The sequence below is a fragment of the Planococcus citri genome, chromosome 1, assembly GCF_950023065.1.
Source record: "Planococcus citri chromosome 1, ihPlaCitr1.1, whole genome shotgun sequence".
In the NCBI taxonomy this organism is placed as follows: domain Eukaryota; kingdom Metazoa; phylum Arthropoda; class Insecta; order Hemiptera; family Pseudococcidae; genus Planococcus; species Planococcus citri.
The window spans coordinates 86,440,596-86,462,316 of record NC_088677.1 but is presented as its reverse complement, the minus strand read 5'-3'; the positions used below and the strand labels follow the sequence as shown (position 1 = coordinate 86,462,316).

Here is a 21,721-nt window from a genome sequence, read left to right as displayed (position 1 = left end):
CATTTCAACATCAACTTGATTTGGTGGGTATCAGAAACCCTTTTTCAAAAATCCCGAAAATATTTCGAAATAGGCATCGTGTGATTTGTCAAATGGGTTCAACTTTCGATTAGAATTCATAATTTCTGTGACATTTTCTGTGAGCGTATTTTGATGAATTTTGAGCTCCAAAATTGGGTATGTAGGTAATGATTGAATTTCAACGCAAAATCAAAAATTTCCATCAAGAATTTTGAGCTCCTGAAATCGATTTATGATTTTTTAGATTTTTTGAGAATGTGGCAGGTGTCCTCCATGTGACCTGTCAAAATTTTAAACATTTTGACAGGAATTCAAAATTTATATCAATTTTTGTTTCAGCAAGATGGAGAATTTTGAGCTCCAAAATTGGATCAAAGATTGAATTGCGAATGTGACATAGAATCAAAATTTTCCTTATCCTTACCTTGAGCAGTTTTGAAGAATTTTAAGCTTCAAGTAATGAATTGGATCCTGTTGAGTTTTTTGAGATTTTTTACTCAAACACCGTGGGAATTTTCAAAAATGAGGTTACAATTTGACGAGAATAGTTATTCAATTTCTATAAAAATTTCTTTAAAGAACTTTGAGCTGTAAAACTCAATCAAGATCAATCAAATCGAAAAATTTTGTGTCTATTTGAAAAATTCCAAGGTCTAAAAGACTTCAAAGGTGTCCTGAGCTCCTGACACCTGTCCGTACATGTTGACAAGTAGATGCTGTGGTGATGGTAGTGTGCTAAAAGTGTACTATTGATAAAGAAATGTTTGGGTTTTATTTTTATCATACGTACTCCACTACCAACTAAGTAGGTACCTACATAAGTAGTTGTATATTTGGCAATTTTCATTCAGAAACGAATACTTACTACAACAACCGAAATTCAGAATTTTAATGGATTACATATTAGGCACCTAAAAGGCGAATATTTACAGATGTTTTCGGATTAAGTACATTACAACACTTTCACATTAACCGGAGCCATTTCTACAAGACTACATACAACAAGAGTACCTGGGTATATACCTAACTAGGTACTTGACTCAACTGACGTGAAAAAGACAGAAAAAAAAAGAAGAAAAAAGAAAGAAATAAAGAAAGTTTCGTTTTGTAAAAAGTTTAAACAAGTTTTAAAAAACATTCGCTCTCTATGTGCTAGTATAGGTATACCTACATATAATTATAATCCTAGTATGTAATATGGGTCGACTTCAGCTACAACATGTTTGATCCAATCTACATAGTCAGCCACATCTGTAACACCGAGCAACTTTTCTGGATGATTCGTCAACAACTCTCCAACTGGTTTAAGATGATTCCGCAGAATACTCGCAAAGTTATAATTAAATACGAAGACTGCTTCCTGAACAAATTCAGGATCAAATGACCCGTTAGCATCAGAAATATTTTTTGAAAAGTGTTGAAACGAAATGTTTGCGACGTTACGAATTGTATTCATGAAATCTTTGAAAGCAGCATCGTCGTTTGATTGGTATCTCAAGAGTCTTGGTCCTGCAATTCCTCGAATAAAGTAGCGACGATCTGTTTTGATCATAACACCGCTGCCGACTAAAGTCTGAGAAGTGATCGATTCGTTCTGCTTCACCTCTAGACAAAACAATTTTCCTTCGTGTAGGGCAGTAGGCTTAGGTTTCATAAATAATTTAATATCATGGCGGTCTGTGTTTGGCGCATCGTCAGTACTACGCAGGAGACCTGCCCAGTTGAACACGAAGTAAGGATATGTTGGGTTTTCTTGGCATGCGTCGTGGCTCATGAAAGAGTAATCTTTGTTACGGAATCCGAATTGGTGTGCAGCTGTACTGAATTGTTCTACCTGAAATTGAAATTCATAGCGGTCATTATAATTATATTACGTAAGAAGTATAAGGTACAGGTATTCGGCAAACTGACTTGCAATTTTACCAATAATACTTTTTGTAGGTATACCTATTTAGCCCAGTCAAAATGCAATTTAATTGGGATCAAAGGTTTTTTTGATAAATATTGTCTAGGGTGGTATGCTGAACAACATACTAAAAGTCCCCGCCCCTACCCCTCGAGCTACCCCCCCCCCCACATTGGATCAAAGCCCTCCAAAATCAGTTTTTCGTCAAGAACTCCTGAAATATTGAATTTTGAGTAAAATGAGCTCAGTGATCATTTCATGTGCTCTCTAATACCTATCAAATGAGCTATCGACCAACTCCCCAGCCTCAAGGGGGCGTAGCGCTACGACCCTTCAAAGTGACGTGATTTTAATAATTTTACATTTTATGACTTGGGACTTGTAACCTGTTCTAATTGATAAAATGAAGTCAAACTTGGGGAATGGGATTCTTTTGGGAGCTAGAGTTGACCTCTCGAGTGGGGAGGGTCAAAGTTGAAAATTATAGAGAGGTAATTTTTTGGAGGGGGCATAACATGACCCCAAATGGATGAAAAAGGTCCAAAATCATACCATCGGACAGAACGCCGCGCCATATGTGATCAACATATCCAAATTTCAGCTTCCTAGGTCATCCCCACTCCATTGAAGCGGAATTAAGGTGAAAATCCTCTAATTTTGCCCCTCTTTTCGGGGTTTTCCATCTTAAAAGGAGTGGGGATGACCTAGGAGGCTGAAATTTGGATACGTTGATCACACATTTTGAAACCGGTTCATCAGTTTGCATTTAGCAACCAGTTTTTGAGAATCACCTAAAAATTGAAAATAGAGAAAAAAGCTTAAAACAAATGTTGTGGGGTGTGAAAAATTGAACCATTTTTGCTGATCGGATTTTGAAAATAGCCAATTAACTCGCAACCAGGTAATTTTTGATGGCTTGCTGCGATTTAATGAACCTGTTTCAAAATCTGATCAGCAAAAATGGTTTAATTTTTCACACTCTACAACATTCATGTTTCAAGCTTTTTTCTGTATCTCCAATTTTTAGGTAATTTTTGATAACTGGTTCCAAATTAATGAACCGGTTTTAAAATCTGATTAGCAAAAATGATTCAATTTTTCACGCTCTACACCATTTGTTTCAAGTTTTTTTCTCTATTTTCAATTTTTAGGTGATTCTCAAAAACTGGTTGCTAAATGCATACTGATGAACCAGTTTCAAAATGTGATTGAACAGAATGGTGTAATTTTTCATGCCCCATGACTTGTTTCAAGCTTTTTTATGCATCTCCAATTTTTAAGCAATTTTTGATAACTGGTTCCAAATTAATGAACCGGTTTCAAAATCCGATAAGCAAAAATGGTCCAATTTTTTCAAGCTCTGCACTTTTTGTTTCAAGTTTTTTTTGTTACCTCTAACTTTTAGGTGATTTTCAAAAACTGGTTCATGGTTGCTCAATACAAACTAATGAACTGGTTTCAAAATGTGATTTAGGCAGAGTTGTGTAATTTTTCACGTTCTACAACTTTTGTTTCAATCTTTTTTCTCTATCTATAGTTTTTGGGTATTTTTAGATAACTGGTTCCAAATTAATGAACCGGTTTTAAAATCCGATTTGCAAAAATGGTTCAATTTTTTCACGCTCTGCACCTTTTGTTTCAAGCTTTTTTTTGCTACCTCTAACTTTTAGGTGATTTTCAAAAATTGGTTCATGGTTGCTCAATACAAACCAATGAACCGGTTTCAAAATGTGATTTAGACAGAGTTGTGTAATTTTTCACGTTATACAACTTTTGTTTCAAGCATTTTTCTCTATCTACAGTTTTTGGGTATTTTTAGATAACTGGTTCTAAATTAATGAACAGGTTTTAAAATCTGATTAGCAAAAATGGTTCAATTTTTCACGCTCAACAACTTTTGTTTCAAGTTTTTTTCTCTATTTCCAATTTTTGGGCAATTCTCAAAAACTGGTAGCTAAATGCAAACTGATGAACCGGTTTCAAAACGTGATTGAACAGAATGGTGTAATTTATCATGCTCCGTAACTTGTTTCATGCTTTTTTCTGCATCTCCAATTTTTAGGCAATTTATGATAACTGGTTCCAAATTAATGAACCGGTTTCAAAATCCGATCAGCGAAAATGGTTCAATTTTTTCACGCTCTGCACCTTTTTTTTCAAGCTTTTTTTTGCTACCTCTAACTTTTAGGTGATTTTCAAAAACTGGTTCATCATGGTTTGCTCAATACAAACCAATGAACCGGTTTCAAAATGTAATTTAGACAGAGTTGTGTAATTTTTCACGTTCTACAACTTTTGTTTCAAGCTTTTTTCTCTATCTACAGTTTTTGGGTATTTTTAGATAACTGGTTCCAAATTAATGAACCGGTTTTAAAATCCGATTTGCAAAAATGGTTCAATTTTTCACACTCTACAGAATGGTTCAATTTTTCACACTCTACAACACTCAATTTTTAGGTAATTTTTGATAACTGGTTCCAAATTAATGAACCGGTTTCAAAATCCGATTAGCAAAAATGGTTCAATTTTTCGCGCTCCACAACATTTGTTTTAAGCTTTTTTCTCTAGTTTCAATTTTTAGGTGATTCTCAAAAACTGGTTGTTAAATGCAAACTGATGAACCGGTTTCAGAATGTGCCTGAATAGAATGGTGTAATTTTTCAGGCCCTATAACTGTTGTTTCAAGCTTTTTTCAATATCTCTAACTTTTAGATGATTCTCAAAAACTGGTTGCTAAATGCAAATTGATGAACTGGTTTCAACATGTGATTGAACCGAATGGTGTAATTTTTCATGCCCCATAACATGTTTCAAGCTTTTTTCCGCATCTCCAATTTTTAGGCAATTTTTGATAACTGGTTCCAAATTAATGAACCGGTTTCAAAATCCGATCAGCGACACTCTGCACTTTTTGTTTCAAGCTTTTTTTTTGCTACCTCTAACTTTTGAATGATTTTCAAAAACTGGTTGCTCAATACAAACCAATGAACCGGTTTCAAAATGTGATTAGACAGAATTGTGTAATTTTTCACGCTCTACAACTTTTGTTTCAAGCTTTTTTCTCTATCTACAGTTTTTGGGTATTTTTTGTTAACTGGTTGCAAATTAATGAACCGGTTTCAAAAAATTGATATTACGTTTTTGTCGCCTTAGTGTGCAGAATACATATTGCGCCATTAAATACCAGTTTGAATGTTTTGACCAGACCGGTTTTTGAATTTGTGGACACCCTGTGCATGGGCCTGAAATTTTCAAGTTCGCTTTTGAAGGCCCTTATTTTTCCCTACTCAACGCCACTTCATTCATCTCTCTAGCTCTTTCCACTTGAAAAAAAGCCACCGGGCACTACTTCTGTGTCATACTGTATTCATTTCCGCGAATTTTTGAAATAAAAAATCGTTTGCGGTCCCTTCAATTTGCAGGTTGGGCAAAAAGTCAAATAGTACCTAGCTAATTTTGTTCATGTTTCAAAGTACCTAGGTATCTAGTATCTGCTACCGACGTCATGGTCACAAATTGGTACTTGAATTACCTTTGCTATTCCAGTAGTATTGTTTAGTCTTTCGGGGTTTCTCCATTGAACACAAGCTGGGTAAACGTGCGAGTCGAACTTGATTTCTTTTTCCATAATTACTATTAATACATCATGAAAGAGGGATTCGTCTTGATTTCCGTGCTTGAAATAACGAAATTCTTCAATCTGTAACATATTATAATAGGTACATATATGTATATTATGTACTTATAGGTAGTAGGTATCTAAGTAAATTATCCAAGTAGGTATTATTGATTTTTATTCGAGGACTACGAATATACGTTTCGACCGCAACCTAGGTCGACGCTTCTGAGAGAGAAAAAAAATGAAAATAGGCACCTATTCGACGAAGCAATTTGATCAGAAATTTTGAAATCACACTTATTGATTGTTCATTACGAGTAAATTGGTTGTACGTAAAAATGTCCACAGAGAAGAATATAAATACGTACTTATGAGAAATTCATTACCTAGGTATAAGTAGGTAAAATGTATACTTGAATGCGACAGTGTTGATATCTATACCTATATAATAAAGTTCTTATCCTATAGGTAGGTAAGTTTACCTACTTTTTATAGTGAAAAACAAACTACAAAGTAGGCATTGCCTACTTATCACCCAGGTAGGTTGAAAAATTCGATTAAAAGTGATGTAATACAATACCAGTATCTTACCATTAGTGGTGTTAAACGTTTGGGTGTTGGGTCCACGAATAAGGATGCATAATACTTCATACGGGTCCACCATGTTGGCCTAGTGAAATAACCTATATCATTCGCGAGCGTAACTTCGAACATTTCGGGATCCAAGGGATTTCGGCGGCTCATAGATTTGTAGTCATACTGACCAAAAACGCTGATGAGCAAGCAGTACTAGCCAAAACAGAAGATGACCTACAGAGATCAATGTACAATCTAACAAAGACATCAGAAAAGTATGATATGAGAATATCATCTGAGAAAACAAAAACAATGGCCTTCAAAGGAAAGGAACCAGTAAAATGCAAGATTGTAATAAATGGAAAAATCATCGAACAGGTCAATAATTTCAAATACCTGGGAAACACGATATCACACCAGGGAGAAGTAGATGTTAGTGGAAAGATTGCAAAGTTCCTGAGAGTCATTGGACTGACGAATAGGACCCTGAGAAGCAGTAAGGTGTGAAAAGAAACAAGATTGCCTGTGTACAATACCCTAGCAATACCAATGATGACTTATGGAAGCGAGGTATGGGCACTGAAGAAATCTGATTAAAGAAGAATAACTGCAGTGGAGATAAAATTCAAATTCATGAGGAGAACGGCAGGGGTAACTCTCAGGGACAGAGTCCCATCTGAGGAAATAACAGCAGATCTTGGAGTGATGCCAGTCATGAAGGAGATGAAAAAGTCTAGCATTAGGTAATTGTAGCAATACGTAGTAGTCACATAAGTACTTGAATGGGTATAAAATTAGGTCTACTTACAATTATATATGTTTTAAAGAACTTATACCTTTGCTATTCCAGTAGTAATGTTTAGTCTTTTGGGGGTTTCCCATTGAACACAAGCTGGGTAAACGTGCGAGTCAAACTTGATTTCTTTTTCCATAATTACTATTAATGGGTCATGATAGAGGGATTCGTCTTGATTTCCGTGCTTGAAGTAACGAAATTCTTCAATCTATAACATTAAAATAATTATACGTCTTATAGGTAGTAGGTAGTAGGTACCTAAGTAAGTAAACTATCCTAGTAGGTATTATTGATTTTTATTCAAGGACTACGAAAACTGGAATATGTTTCAACTGTAACCTAGTCAATGCTTCAGAGAGAGAGAAAAAAAAAATGAAAATAGGTGCCTATTCAATGAAGCAATTTGATCAGATATTTTGAAATCACACTACTTATTGATTGTTCATTAATACGAGTAAATTTATTGTATGTAAAAATGTCCACAGGGAAGAATATGAAATTACCTGGGTAAGTATGTACTTGAATGCGACAGTTGCTACCTACACCTATAATAAAGTTCTTATCCTGTTGAACAGTGAAAAATAAACTACAAGGTAGGCACCTACTCATCACCTAGGTAGTTGAAAAATTCGATTAAAAGTGATGTAGATACAATACCAGTATCTTACCTTCAGTGGTGTAGAAAATTTGGTTTTTTTAAAAATGTTCACAAATTCGGATGTAAAATACTTCACACGGCTCCACCATGTTGAATTAATTTGATAAACTAGATCATTCACATGCACTACTTCGAACATTGCGGGATCCAAGGGATTTCGGCGGCTCATAGATTTGTGGTCATACTGATCAAAAACGCTGGCGAGCAAGCAGTGTTCAGCTTAGTGTACATATTAAAGAACAATAACATTGCGCGTTATTAGTCACTTGGACAAGGACAACATAAATAGGTAGGGTTCACGCACCTAATTTTCAAACAGTCACTACTTTTATGAAAAGGAACTAGAATATTGAAATTTGTACAGAAGGACAAGGTTCTTCAAACATTCGGCTATATTACGCCAGAAATAAAATTTTTAATCCATTTTGTTTTTGATATTGTAGTGGAGAATTGGGACTCCCAAGTTACCCAGCTAAGGTGGGAACTTGATGCCCAGGCGGAGGCTACACTGGTTCTTGTAGTAAGACCAGCGCTCTCTGGTGGATTAGTTCCACAGATAGGTAGCCACAGCCGCTGATAGTTGCCTCATGGCAGTTTTATCTTTATATTTGGCGTAGCATATTTAACACTGTGTGCTTAGCAAAAGGTAAAACGCTTACAGCAGAATAATACTTTGTATTGTATTTAGTCAGGCATACATACAACTGACGGTTGTGCACCTACATCCAATACACCATATGTAAACAGTACTCTGGTCTCTTTATTGGGGTGTTGGGTTCGGTGTACTTGGTTGGGCAACTATTGTATATGGCCTAAGCCACCTTTGGCCTGTCAAGACCCTGAATCTAGAGGTGCCTTCTTAGGACTTAGGGACGGAGAAGGCCCACCCTGGGGGCCCTCCTTCATCCTTAGTCTCACAAGGGCACCTCTAGACTCGGGGACTTAACAGGCCCAAGGTGGCTTAGGCCTTATACAATCGCCCAACCAAGTACAACCCTACTAATATACAAGAAGAGACTAGAAGTACTGTTCCAACGCATATTTAATAGTATTGCACATAAAGTGTCAGCCGTCATATGTCTGACGTCTGACATATACTACATATGATGTTCTTCTGCTGAGTGTTGGCTTAAATAGAGCATGCACCCGGCGTTAAAAGTGCTGCATCTAGAAAGAGGTTAAACCAACTGCACAGAGGCAGTCATCTGCGGCTCCGGCTACCCTTGGATGGAACTAATCCACCCTGGGGCACTGATCTAATCAGTGTAGCCTCCGCCTGGGCATAAATTCTCATCTAGGTGGGTCACTTGGGATCCCTAGTCCCCACTACAATATTTTGACCAACAACCAAAAAAAGTTAAATGCACAAACTTTGGCATATGTCTTCCTAAGATTGCACATTCAACTTCCCAAGATTGTGCACATTCATCAATATTGTTTAATTAATGATATTTGAAACTTCTGAGTGCACCAAAATGGAAATGCGCTCATATCTGGTATTTCTAGCATTACACCCATTTCTCCCTAGCTTTTGACAAGGAGTAAACTCTATAATACGTATACAGTATAGACACTGGACCTGCGGAGTAAGACAACCAACTGCAGGCCGAGGGGAATGGAAACGGTAAAGAAAGTTTGTGTAGGGATAATTTATCCTGCTGAGTGCTCTTGGCTGCGCTGTACTTCAATCCGCAGGCAATGGGGGAAAGGGATGGTAGTGAGTTTTGTGTAGAGCCAATTTCTCCCGCTGAGTGCTCTTGGCTGCGCTGTATTTTGCATGTAGTTTGTTCAAGAAATCGACAGCAGCGCAGCCAAGAACACTCAGCGGGAGAAATTGGCTCTACACAGGTTTTTTTTGGCAAGATGGCTGCCAGTTGGTTGTCTTACTCCACAGGTCCAGTGTCTATAGTATACAGTCAAACTTGGATAAGTGGAACCCATGTAAGTGGAAAACCTCTACAAGTGGAATAAAATTCGTTTCCCTAGCACTTCCCTATCTAAGCCCATGTTAAAGTCACCTCTTTAAATGGAAACAGAACCTATGTAAGTGGAATTTTGTTTTGAGTAGCAGAACTTCTGGAACTGAAATGTTGCTTTCGTTTTACCTCTATAAGTGAAATTCTTTTCCTTCTTACCTCTATAACTGAAACATTTATCATAACAGCACCTCCAGAAGTGGAATTCGTTCCAGTTAAAGAGGTAAGAAGGAGGGGAATTTCACTTATAGAGGTAAAACGAAAGCAACATTTCAGTTCCAGAGGTCCTGCTACTCAGAATAAAATTCCACTTATATAAGACTTTAACATGGGTTTAGATGGGGAAGTGGTAGGGAAACAAAAACCTCCGTAACTGGAATTCCAATTTGTTCAACCTCTATAAGTGAAACCTACTTTAGTGGAAAACCTATGTAAGTGGAAAAAAATCCGTTTCCCTTGCGATTCCACTTATCCAGGTTTGACTGTATAAGGTGTCATTTCATTCAAATAAATTGAATTCTTAATGAAAATTTTGAAAAGTATCATTAGGTATCAGTTTAGAAAAGTGGCAAAAAATAAAAATCGCAATCCTACGCACAGGGGTGTTTTTTTAAAAAAATTGAAAAATTGAAACTTAATTGAAGCAGAAAATACTTGAAATATGTGCTTGTTATAATCCCCAGACAATGACGAATCTAAAAATAGCTTATTTAGATTTCTACTGCCATTTCCATAAAAATTGTCGTGTGCAACTTTTATTGGAAAAGTTATAAAAAAATTAGAAAAAAAAGTTTTTTGCTTGTCAGTTGGCAACACTTGGTGCTACCATCACCAAAAAGCGTTAAGTATGGTCATTTTGATTCTTCTTTCAAGTAAAGGTGGTGTCAATGTTGTAGGGTTGTAACTCTCACTGGTTCTGAGAATTTGTTGCTGCGCAAACTTAGGCACATTCACCCTATACGACGAAACAATTACATATATGTATAGGTACGAATCATATGTTAGTATTTTAAGCACGAATCCAAAGGGAAAGGAAAATTCCCTCTCGAGTCAAATAAAAGAGGGTACCTATGTTATGTTCGGTACCACCAAAATTTGCAATTTCTTTGAAAAATCTCGAAAGTTTTCAACTTACAGGTTAGAATTACTCTGGAAGTTATGATAGTGCCCAAGCATACCATCTTAGTTTGCTTATCTGATCGGAGAACGGTGACATCCCATGGCATACCCGAGGTTTGCGAATCACGTTCGTTTTTTGGCAATCTACCGCAATCTACGGGAGGGTGGCCTATAAAAATGAATGAAATCATTGTCAAATTGTCTACCCTTCTCATTAAGCACATGCGCATTAGTACCTATGGTGTATGTTACTGTAAATGTATTTACTCCAGGTAATGTATGAAATAACTAGCTAATTCATACACACATTAGGTAGGTACCTGCAAACATTTGTAATAAAATAAATTTTTCACATTCAACCTAGGACATATCAAAAAATATGGACTTTGGGGCAAATATGGTTGAAATGTGAAATTTCCCATCAAATGAATCATTTGTCAATTTTCCAGCTTCAAGGGAGGAGGTTGTCGCAAGTTGCAAATAGTTAAAAATAAAAGTAGAAAATATTAGGTAGGTAATTCACAGGTTATATTATAGGTTACTTGTGGTGTGTGTAGTACACTATTAGTTTCGGTCTGAAAGTGGAAAAATTCTTTGGAAGGAATGTTCTCTTAGACGAATGGGCCATTTTTTGTGAAATTTCCATGTGTAGCAAAATTGCATTGTGCTTTTTTTTACAAAATCAGGTTGTGCTTTTTTTCAAATTCCTGTTGTGCCTTTTTTTTGCAAATTTGCATTGTGCTTTTTTTCAAATTCCCTTTGGTTTTTTTTTTTGCTAATTTGCGTTGTGCTTTTTTTACAAAATCACGTTGTGCGTTTCTTCTTTTTTCAAAATCGCGTTGTGCTTTTTTTCAAAATTGTGTTGTGCTTTTTTTCAAAATTGCGCTGTGCTTTATTTCAAATTCGTGTTGTGCTTTTTTTTGCAAATTTGTTAATTTGTGTTGTGCTTTTTTTTCAGAATTGCATTGTGCTTTTTTTCAGAATTGCGTTGTGCTTTTGTTCTAAATCACGTCGTGTTTTTTTTTAAAATCACATTTCATTTTTGAATTTGAGTTGTGTTTTTTTTAAAATCACATTGTGCTTTTTTTACAAAATCTTGTAGTACTTTTTTTCAAATTTGAGTTGTGCTTTTTTTTTTGCAAATTTGCATTGTGCTCTTTTTTCAAAATCGTGTATTCTTTTTTTTCAAAATCACATTGTGCTTTTTTTCCAAAATTACGTATTTTCGAATTTGTGTTGTGTGCTTTTTTAAAAAAATGTTTTACTCATTTTCATCATTTTTCTTACAGCCACTGAAAAGGGGGATGCTTAAAATACCTTTTTTTCCATTTCTACAAAATAAATATGTTGTTTTGAAATGTAAAAATATGTTTATTTTGATTTTCTGTGGGTGGTCCATATTAGGCGTCCAAAATTTTGAACTGTCATTTTGACAATCGTCACCCAACAATAAAAAAAGCATACTTAAAGTTGACCTTCACCTCCGAAGTTTTGAACAGTGTTAGTAGAAGGATGGACCTTCATTTTAAGCCTTTGTGGAGGTTTCTACCTCCTATAGTTTTCAAATGGCAATCGTTCAAAAATAAAAGTGGTCCATAATTAGTGCCTCTACCCTTAGAAATGTAGGTAGTTATTTCACACATTACCTGGAGTCAATACATTCATTACGTCACAGTAACATATGTACCTACATACAGGGTGCCCAGAAATATCAAGTACCCCTAAAAAAGTTTTCTACTAAAATACTTTGGTTGGTCACAGTGAATGATAATAATGATAGCACATGATTGGATGTTGGACTGGAGAGATATCATTCCACCAATCATATGCATCTATTTCACGTTGCCAACCTATATTTTTAATGAAAACCTTTCTTAGGGGTACTCGATATTTCTGGGCACCCTGTACCTAACAAGTAGGTAGTTGATTACCTATACTACCTATAATACGTACATGAGAAATTTGATGCATATACTTACTAATAATGCATTCTTTTATGGGAGGAACCCATTCGTTATCGTAGCAAACTGATACCAATTCATCTTTGCCATTTACAGAATAACCAGGATCGCAATTGATTTTAATCACCGTCAATTCGAAAACTGTACCGTTAGAAACACAAGATTTTGATTCATCCTCGATGTTTTTGATACATTTGTAAGTGTTATTCATATGGGGTGATGATAGCATGGGCACCTTACAAATTTTTCTGCAGGTAAGATAATGACATTTTATATTAAGTGAATTATGATGATTTTATATTTTTAATGCCTACCTACATTACCTAGGTAATGCTACATGGTGCCCAGAAATATCGGGTACCCCTAAGAAAGTTTTTCATTAAAAATACATATAGGTTGGCAACGTGAAATAGATGCATATGATTGGTGGAATGTTATCTCTCCAGTCCAACAACCAATCATGTGTTATCATTATTATCATTCACTGTGACCAACCGAAGTATTTAGTTGGATAACTTTTTTAGGGGTACCCGATATTTCTGGGCACCCTGTATATTCATTAGGGTGGATCGTGAAAAAAATTGTGCCGGATGATTCTGACCGAATTCGGCGAATTCCGGGAGAAGCAACTTCTACAACAACCTAGAAGAAGTGATGAGCTGCTTGAAAAACAATGATGTTGTGTTTTTGATGGGAGACTTCAACTCCAAAGTTGGGAAGGATCATGGCAGCCAAGTTGCAGGGAGATACGCACTTGGAGAGCAGAATGAAAGAGGTGAAATGCTGGCAGAGTTTGCTGAAAGACACAATCTGGTAATATGCAATACCTGGTTCAAATGGCATGAAAGAAGATTATACATCTGGGTTAGTCCTGGAGATCAAGTCAGAAACCAGATAGACTACATACTTGTAATAGAAAGATTCCAGAACACAGTGAAGAACTCACACATATCTTGGTGCTGACTGCAACACTGACCACAAACTATTGGCTGCAAAAAGCCGGATAGTCTTGAAGAGCCAGAAGAAGAGCAAAGAACAATACCAACAACTTGACATTGCAAAAATCAAATCAAAAGACATGGAAAAGAAATTCTGAGAAGAACTGGAAAAGCAAAAGGAAGACAAGTTGGAAGAACAAGGTATTGAGGAAAAGTGGCAGGCATGGAAGCGAAAGGTTAAAACAGCAGCAGAAAAGTCTATTCCACTCAAAGAAAAAAGAAAACACAAACCATGGATGACTCAAGAGATACTGGATCTGATGGAAGAACGAAGGGATGCAAACAGACCAAATAGTGAATACACAGAACTAAATAACAAGATCGTGGGAATGTGCAGAATGACCAGAAACGAATGATATGAGGAAAAGTGTCGAGAAATAGAAGAACTGGAGAAAATGCACAATTCTAGAGAAATGCATACCCAGTTGGGTGAAAATCTGCCCTACTGCCGATAAATATGTGGTAAAGAGCAGTTTAATTGGCATTTTATACTTCAATGCGACTTTAAACTGCTGCCATGCAGCAGATTTAACAATTTTCAAAATCGCGCTTCAATTCACCGGTGTAATTTGAAGCGACTTTTTAGGTTGTCACATTTTCTGCACAGCAGAAAAAAATTTCTGCTGATAAACACGCCACAAGAATATTTCGTAGCGTATTTTTATCGCGTAAAGCCGCTACGCTTCTAATTATGTGGCGTATTTTTGCACGTTGAAAAAACCAGCCACAAAAATACGCTACAAAATATTTGCGTAGCATATTTATTTATTCACATATTTGCTGAAAAACGCGTGTAAATGTGGTATTTTGTGCATGCGTTTCAGCTTAGTATATAAATCTTTAGTCACTTCTACCAAGTGCTCTGGTGGCGTAGGTAGCAAGGATTCCGCTCACAGATCCGGGGACTCGAGTTGGATTCCCGCTGGTGCCAAAAAATTGTTCAAGAATATTGATCAATGGCAGATTTTTACGCGTAAATAAAATATGCGCCGATTAATGGGCAGAAAAAGCATTGGCGTAAAGTGTTAAATCTCCTGCCCATGTCCCGTAAGAGCAGATTTTCACCCAACTGGGTACCAAAGTGAAGCAGATGATGGCTGCCCACAAGAAAAGGAGAAGTGGAATAGCATATATGTGAAGAAAAGATTGAAAGTATTGTTAACAATCAAGAAACAAAATAGGTCTGGATCAGCTACATACAAGAACTGCATGGAAATGACACACATCCGGCTCAAATGGAAGTTTCATCCATGGAGGAGGCACCACAAATTGAAATGTGGGAGCTGAGAAAGGCGGCGAAGAGAGCCAGAAACCACAAAGCAGTGGGGGAAAATCTCATACCAGTAGACTTGATTAAACATCTAACACCTGAGTACAAAATGGAGCTGCTGAAGATTATAAATGAAATATACGATGAAGGTACGCTGCCTATATAAGGACTTCAAAGCAGTAAATTTTGTACCAATACCAAAGAAGAACAACTCGCAAAAATGCTCTGAATATAGAACCATCACATTAATGAGCCACGCTCTGAAGCTACTATACTATCCATCATAAATGCCAGAATTGAAAAGAAGATATATGAAAATCTAAGCGAAACACAATATGGCTTTATAGCAAAAAGGGGGACAAAAGAAGCAATTGCCCTGCTGAAAGTGATCATCCAAAGAGCACTGAATGCAAACAGGGAAGCATTTGATCATGTCAACCATGAGAGGATGTTGGAGATCCTGAAGAAATACAATATCGATGACAAAGACCTGTGAATAATCAAGAACCTGTACTGGAAGCAGAGTGCAAACATCAAGATCGGAACTGGGTACTTGGAGAATGGATGTGGTATAAAGAGAGGTGTGAGGCAAGGATGCCCCTTCTCATCTAGGATGTTCAACATGTACACAGAATAAATAATGAGAGAAGCGCGAATCGAACAAATGGGATTCAAGATCAACGGCAAGAGAATAAATGAAATAAGTTAGATATGCAGACGACAAAGTGATCCTCGCTGAAACAGAAGCGCAGATGCAGAAAATGATCAACCAAATCAACAGTGCTGGATTAAAATATGGAATGAATATAAACGCAGGCAAGACCAAGGTGATGAGGTTTACAAAAGGAGATGCCAGAGAGGTCAAAATCAACATTGGAACCCAAGAAATTGAAAATGTAAATCAATTCAGATAACTTGGAGCGCTGATAAATAACGATGGTAGAGATCATAAAGAAATTAAATCAAGGATTAGAATGGCAAAGCGCCTTTTATAACGTAGCCAATGTGCTGGGAAATTGAACGATGAGTATAGATCTATGGACCATTCTGAAGTATTCCTGCGAAACATGGACCATGAGCGCAGAATAATGCGAAAAGAAAATATCTGCGTTTGAGATGTGCGTGCTATCGAAGGCTACTATGGATCTCATGGAAGGACCTCATTACCACCCAGGAAGTATTAGCAAGAATAGTAGAGGAGCGGAAAGTCGTGGTAGAAGATATAAAGCTAAAGTATTTAGCTCATAAAGTATGAGAAAACGGTATTTTCATGCTAGCAGTAGAGGGAAAAATTCAAGGAAGAATGACAAGAGGGAGAAAACGATCGGAGATGTTAACAACAAACTCACAGGCCAACTCTCCCTGTGAAACCCTGAAAGAAACTATCAGATACACTAGAAACCAGCTGATATAGATGGAAGTATACACTATCTCCTGTAAAGGAGTGCGACCACAACGACGACAACGTACCTAGTAGGTAGGTAGGTAGGTAGGTAGGTATACTATGTTCAGAAGTGCGTAAATGGTAGGTATTTATTTGGAAAAGTTGTTACTTACGGTGCCAGTGTACTTTTTAGCTCGTTTGCTGCATCACACAAGACTGAAAAGAAAAATTGATAAACATGAGTTTGTGAAACCACAAATTCGGATAAACTGAGTTCCTCCAAAATAGAGCATTAACGCAATTATTCATCAAAAATCAATTGTGGAAAATTTAACGATTTTTTTCACACCATCAATGGTGTCAACACTGTTTTTGGACCCCCTACATCAATTTTAGGGGTGAGGTGAGAGGGTCACAAATAGGGGTAAAATGTGGGCATTCTCGGCTCGTTATTGCATGCTCGCGTAAAAACATCTGAATTCTCGTTTGATGGAAGGCGAATCAAATGCGAAAATTGTATGAAAAATATATAGTAAGGGTAATGTGTCCTAATACTGACCACTACTCTAATAATTCCGACCACTGGCCGATTTCATTCAAATGATGTCGGAACTTTTCTGGAAAAAATGTATTTCTATTCCTTTTTCACAGACAAAACGAATGACACCAAAATCGTAATCCTAAAGCCAAAATTTAATTAGATAGAGCAGAAAGTTGGTTTTGAGAGGGTCAAAAAGTTTTTGTTGCCTCTCACATTGTGTTTCATGACTTCGGTAATTTATGTGAATTTAATTATGTGAAATACTTATGTTTTGAGAAGTAAAAGAGACGAGGAATTCAATGAAATAAAAATTGTTAAAATTTGAGGAAGTTGAGTTGAAAAATTTCTCAAATTTTTTTTTTTAAAGTGCTCTAATGTCGACCACCCCATTTTTATCCTAAATTACAAACAAATCACATTACCTATGTCTAGGTATGTACCTATTAGAGTGGATCTGAAAAATTTACGCCGTCTTTGATTTTGCTAAAAATTGAAATATTATGTTGAAGATTTGGAGTTAAGATGGGCCCAACATTTTTTTTCAGTTTTCACCTGCCCCTGCTATAGTGGAACGGTGGTCTCTCAAAGTAGGATCATTTCGAAAAAAAAAACCACTCGGGAATGCTCTTGAAAAAATCAGTAGGTTTGTCTATAGCTAGATATTGCTTGAATGAATGATATGAAAATTATTTTAATTACCCGCAAATAAATCGACTTTGTATTTTTTTTACACATTTATTTTTCAGTTTTGGGAGTGGTCGGAATTAGGACCCCCAAAATTTGAAATTCAATTTTGAGTTGTTGAAGAAAAACTTTCGTAGAAACTTTCACAATTTCTTTATGTCGATGAGCTTTTGGTATGTGGTGGGGGAAGGATCAAGTTGTATTTTAAGCCATTTCCGGGATTTCTATCTCAAAACGTGTTCGATTGGCACCCATAAGAAAAAATGTGGTCAACATTAGAGCACCTTACCCTTAAAAAACTCTAGGTACTGAATTCGCATTCTACTCACCGGCGAATCGCATTCAGTGTGTTTACTGGTACCTACTTATAATATGACCTCCCTTGGCTATACCACCAGAAGGGTTTCTGTGTGTTTGGGAGGAGCTGAAATGACCCCAAAAAAATGTTCAGCCACCCTCGTGCCCCTGTGGTGGAACTGTGACACCCCCCCCCCAGTAGGGTCATTTTGAAAAAAACGCTGTTTTTTGAATTTAAAAGTACCTACCTGATAAAATAATAATAATAATGAGTCGTCAGCCAAGCTTATACGTAGGTATGTATCTTTGACTGACTGGGTAACTGCGTGCACTACTTATTAGAATGATAACACTACCACTTACCCTGGCTATGGGATTTGAAGCACACACAAAACACTCAATGAGAACAACGATGATGGCATGTATAATATGTAGGTACCAATCGTGCTTTTCTTTCCTTAATTCTAAGTAAATATAGTAGGTAACACCTGTAGGCTGTAGGTGTAGGTCACATTGCACGAACCAATCGTAGATACTGAATACATTGTTATTGTCTCAAAACTTACCTGTGGAGTTTGGATCAAGATATAATAAAAATAAACAGACGAAAACACGCGTAATACCATTACTAAAACAAATCATTTTCACCATGTTTGAAAAAACACGTAGTCTAAGTAAGTAGTAAGTACCACTTAATAAATGAAAAATAGACGCAGAGAACAGAAGACTAAACAAAGACTGTTTCAATTTTTTTCGAGGCAGTTCACTTGGCTTGCATAATATGTACAGGGTGCCCAGAAATATCGAGCACCCTTAAAAAAGTTTTCTACTAAATACTTTGGTTGGTCACAGTGAATGATAATAATGATAGCACATGATTGGTTGTTGGACTGGAGAGATAACATTCCACCAATCATATGCATCTATTTCACATTGCCAACCTATATTTTTAATGAAAAACTTTTTTAGGGGTGCTCGATATTTCTGGGCACCCTGTAGTATCGCCAAATTACATTATCCTCTCCCCTCCAACGCTATTTACGCTGTTTAAATAGCAGCGCTACTCGATAAAAACTGTTGTAATGCAAATGGTATAGGTACTTATGATAATTTTTCAATGTCACAAAGTATCATAGGTACCTATAGCTACCTAGTACCTACCCACTTGTACGCATGAAAATATCTGGCAATCAGCATACTTACAGTAGATATCCAAAGGTTGAAAAAGGTCATAACCAATGTAAATGTACACACTCCTGCCATAAGTTCTGACCCTACTTTAAACGCTTGTAATACAAAAACGAAATTTTAAAAACGTGACTGAGATTATATGTATATTGTATATTTGGAAAGTAGATGAAAAAAGCTGTAATTTGATTGTATTTAGCTGCAACATGCTGTTCAAGGCGCTTAGCAAAACGGGTATGACATGACAGATGAAACAACAGAAGCCCCACATACGCAAAAAAACAAAAAAAATTGATCGTAAAATTTTTTTTTGAAATTTTTTCATGCGCATCAAATTTTTTGGTTTTTTCTGCGTACGTGGGGCGTACTTTTTTTTAAAAAATGCATAAATCGCCAAAAACAGTCAATTTTGAATTTTCAAAACTTCGCCAAAAATCGAAAAATAATTTTGGGCAACTGAAAATTTGGTTTTGGGGGTTTTAGACTATGCTCTTTCCAAAAATCGCGGCCCCGTTCAAATCGGAGTGTGACACCTCAAGACGGTCCCTTGTTAGCCCTAGCGTGATTTATCAGGATTCGACTTTCGATTAGAATAGAATTCATTAATTTCCGTCAAATTGTCTTCGAGCTTAGGTATTTGAAGAATTTCGAGCCCCAAAATTGAATATAGGTAGGTAACTTAATGATTAAATATAAACGCAAAATCGAAAATTTCTATCAATTTTTTTTTAACAGTTGAAGAATTTTCAACTCTGAAATTGAATTGCGATCATTTAGATTTCTTTAGAAGGGCGCGGGTTTTGTGTGACTTGTCAAAATGATTAAGACTATTTATAGGTGAATAAGTATGGCGAATTTGCCCCCGAGAGCTTCCGGGTTGATATTTGCATGGAAGGTGGGTACCCTTGAGCAGCTTTCGTCACGAAAGTTTCAGACTCCCAGACCCTCCCGTTTTTGAGACCCCCCCTCTGATCTGAAATTACAATAGAAATTTTTTTCTCAGCACCATGTGAACCGATTTTTTTTAATTTTTTGGTATGTTGTAAACATCCATAAGGGGTATCCCCACAAAAATTTTCACCCCCCTCCCCCATATTTTCCCCTCAAAATGGCGTTTTTTAGCTTTGTTTGTCTGTTTTAGCGATGACCATGATTCGGCACAAAAATGCGAATAGCATTTTTAAGTGTGTTTTTAAGCTTTAAAAAACATATACTTTTTTCAAAAAAAATTTTTTGATGGGTCGTGGTCAAAAATTTAAAAAACTTACAGAGGGGGTAAAAATGGATTCTGGTGTAAATTATTGATTTCGTTAAACGAGGTGTCGTTTCCATCTGAATCGAACCCCCCGAACACGAATATGACGTCCAATTTTATGTTACCTTCAACCACTCCCCTCCAGTGCCTCTGCCCCCACCTCAATTTTTACTGTATTAAAGGTTGAGCTATTTTCATAATGTTGGTGTCATTTTCATATGACTCGAATACCCCGAACACGAATTTGACGTCCCATTTAATGCTCTCCAGTGCCTCTGCCCCCGGAAAAATGGGTCAGAGCAACAAAAAAACGTCCATTTCTGCATGTTTTATTTCCAATTTTCGGTCGCAAATTGAGAGGGAGGTGGAATGGTCTGAAAATTTGTCCTTTGATGTAGAAGAAAAATATAAATTTCACCAATTGTATATAACATTCATATGAGTAATGAAAATTTCTATTATTTTTTTGATTTTTGGAGACCTCATATGTGAAATTTGTTTGTTTGAAAACAAGAAACAATTTGCCCGAGCGAAGCGAGGGCGAGATTTTTTGTGTATTTTTATTTTTGGAAAGAAAACCGACTCGAGCGAAGCAACGCAAAAATTTGAACTTCGAGAGGCATAAAAACGATGTTTTTTTTATCGTATACCTAGACGAAGAGTTTATTTTTTGAATGAAATTTATTTTGAAAAAGAAAACAGAACAGGTCCAAGCGAGGGCTCATCAAGCTCTTAAAAATTTGTATTTCGATGAAGAATGAAAACTATTTTTTTTGAGGAGTTCATTTTTTGGTTTTAAAACTTAATTTTTTCTTAAAAATGTTCGTCTAGAACGTTTTGGTATCGAAAAAGCAGATAAAACAAGCCCGAGCGAAGCGAGGGCAGCAGCTTTTGAAAATTTGTGTTTCGGAAAGTAAAAAAATTGAGTTTTCTTTCATCACAGGCCCCGATCCAAAATTTTGTCGAATTTTACCCAACTTGCCGAATTTGCCGAATGCAATTCGGCTGGGGGGGGGGGTATTATCCCCCCATCCCCTCCCCGTAGCGACACCTCTGATGGCGATATTAGAAGTGATGGGTACTTCTCGAAAATGTGTGTTTGAAAGTGAGGTTTAAAAATGTTTCATCAAAAGCCTCTAATTACAAGTATATCTAGTGATAATGACGCGAGGTACTTACAATTGAACCTCTTAGTAGAAAAAATGAAAAAAAAGTTGATTACTATTCATCAATTAAGACGTATAATTAATGATTTTTTTTTGTTTTTTTGTTTCAGGTAAGTGTCACATCGTATTTTACATCTCAGTTCATACGATTGAACGAAAAAAGAATTAGGTGAGAGCTCTACGAGTATTTAACTAAACCTAGGTACCTAATATTTACCCTACAAGCTAAAGAACAGAATTTTCCCAACTGATGCGTGAGATGATTCGTCCGCGAATGATTTGATCACAGGCTTAAATTCTATTGCG

General features: G+C 36.4%; 1 protein-coding gene across 3 annotated transcripts; it reads right to left on the bottom strand.

Moving 5' to 3' along the window:
- Positions 1 to 1,106: 1,106 nt before the first annotated feature.
- On the bottom strand, positions 1,107 to 19,920 carry LOC135839479 (uncharacterized). 3 transcript variants are annotated; one of them, XM_065355527.1, is made up of 9 exons: positions 18,373 to 19,919; positions 16,458 to 16,500; positions 12,651 to 12,880; positions 10,688 to 10,840; positions 7,587 to 7,795; positions 6,959 to 7,126; positions 6,138 to 6,335; positions 5,460 to 5,627; positions 1,107 to 1,855 (listed from the first exon to the last, which is right to left on the bottom strand). In XM_065355527.1, exons 1-9 carry the CDS (start codon positions 18,455 to 18,457, stop codon positions 1,199 to 1,201), a joined length of 1,911 nt encoding a protein of 636 aa, XP_065211599.1. In that variant the 5' UTR covers positions 18,458 to 19,919; the 3' UTR covers positions 1,107 to 1,198. The 3 variants fall into 3 exon arrangements, with proteins under 3 accessions (XP_065211599.1, XP_065211608.1, XP_065211616.1); XM_065355536.1 differs by lacking the exon at positions 18,373 to 19,919 and adding an exon at positions 18,170 to 18,362; XM_065355544.1 differs by lacking the exon at positions 6,138 to 6,335 and having other exon boundaries at positions 18,373 to 19,920.
- Positions 19,921 to 21,721: the final 1,801 nt, after the last annotated feature.

Excerpts from the sequence above, each read along its gene's own strand:
- LOC135839479 (XM_065355527.1), bottom strand. The coding sequence starts at position 18,457 with ATGGTGAAAATGATTTGTTTTAGTAATGGTATTACGCGTGTTTTCGTC. Across the intron at positions 12,881-16,457 it reads CTAAAAAGTACACTGGCACC|AAAAATTTGTAAGGTGCCCA; the intron begins GTAAGTAACAAC and ends TCTTACCTGCAG. Across the intron at positions 6,336-6,958 it reads TTACTACTGGAATAGCAAAG|TACTGCTTGCTCATCAGCGT; the intron begins GTATAAGTTCTT and ends TGTTTTGGCTAG.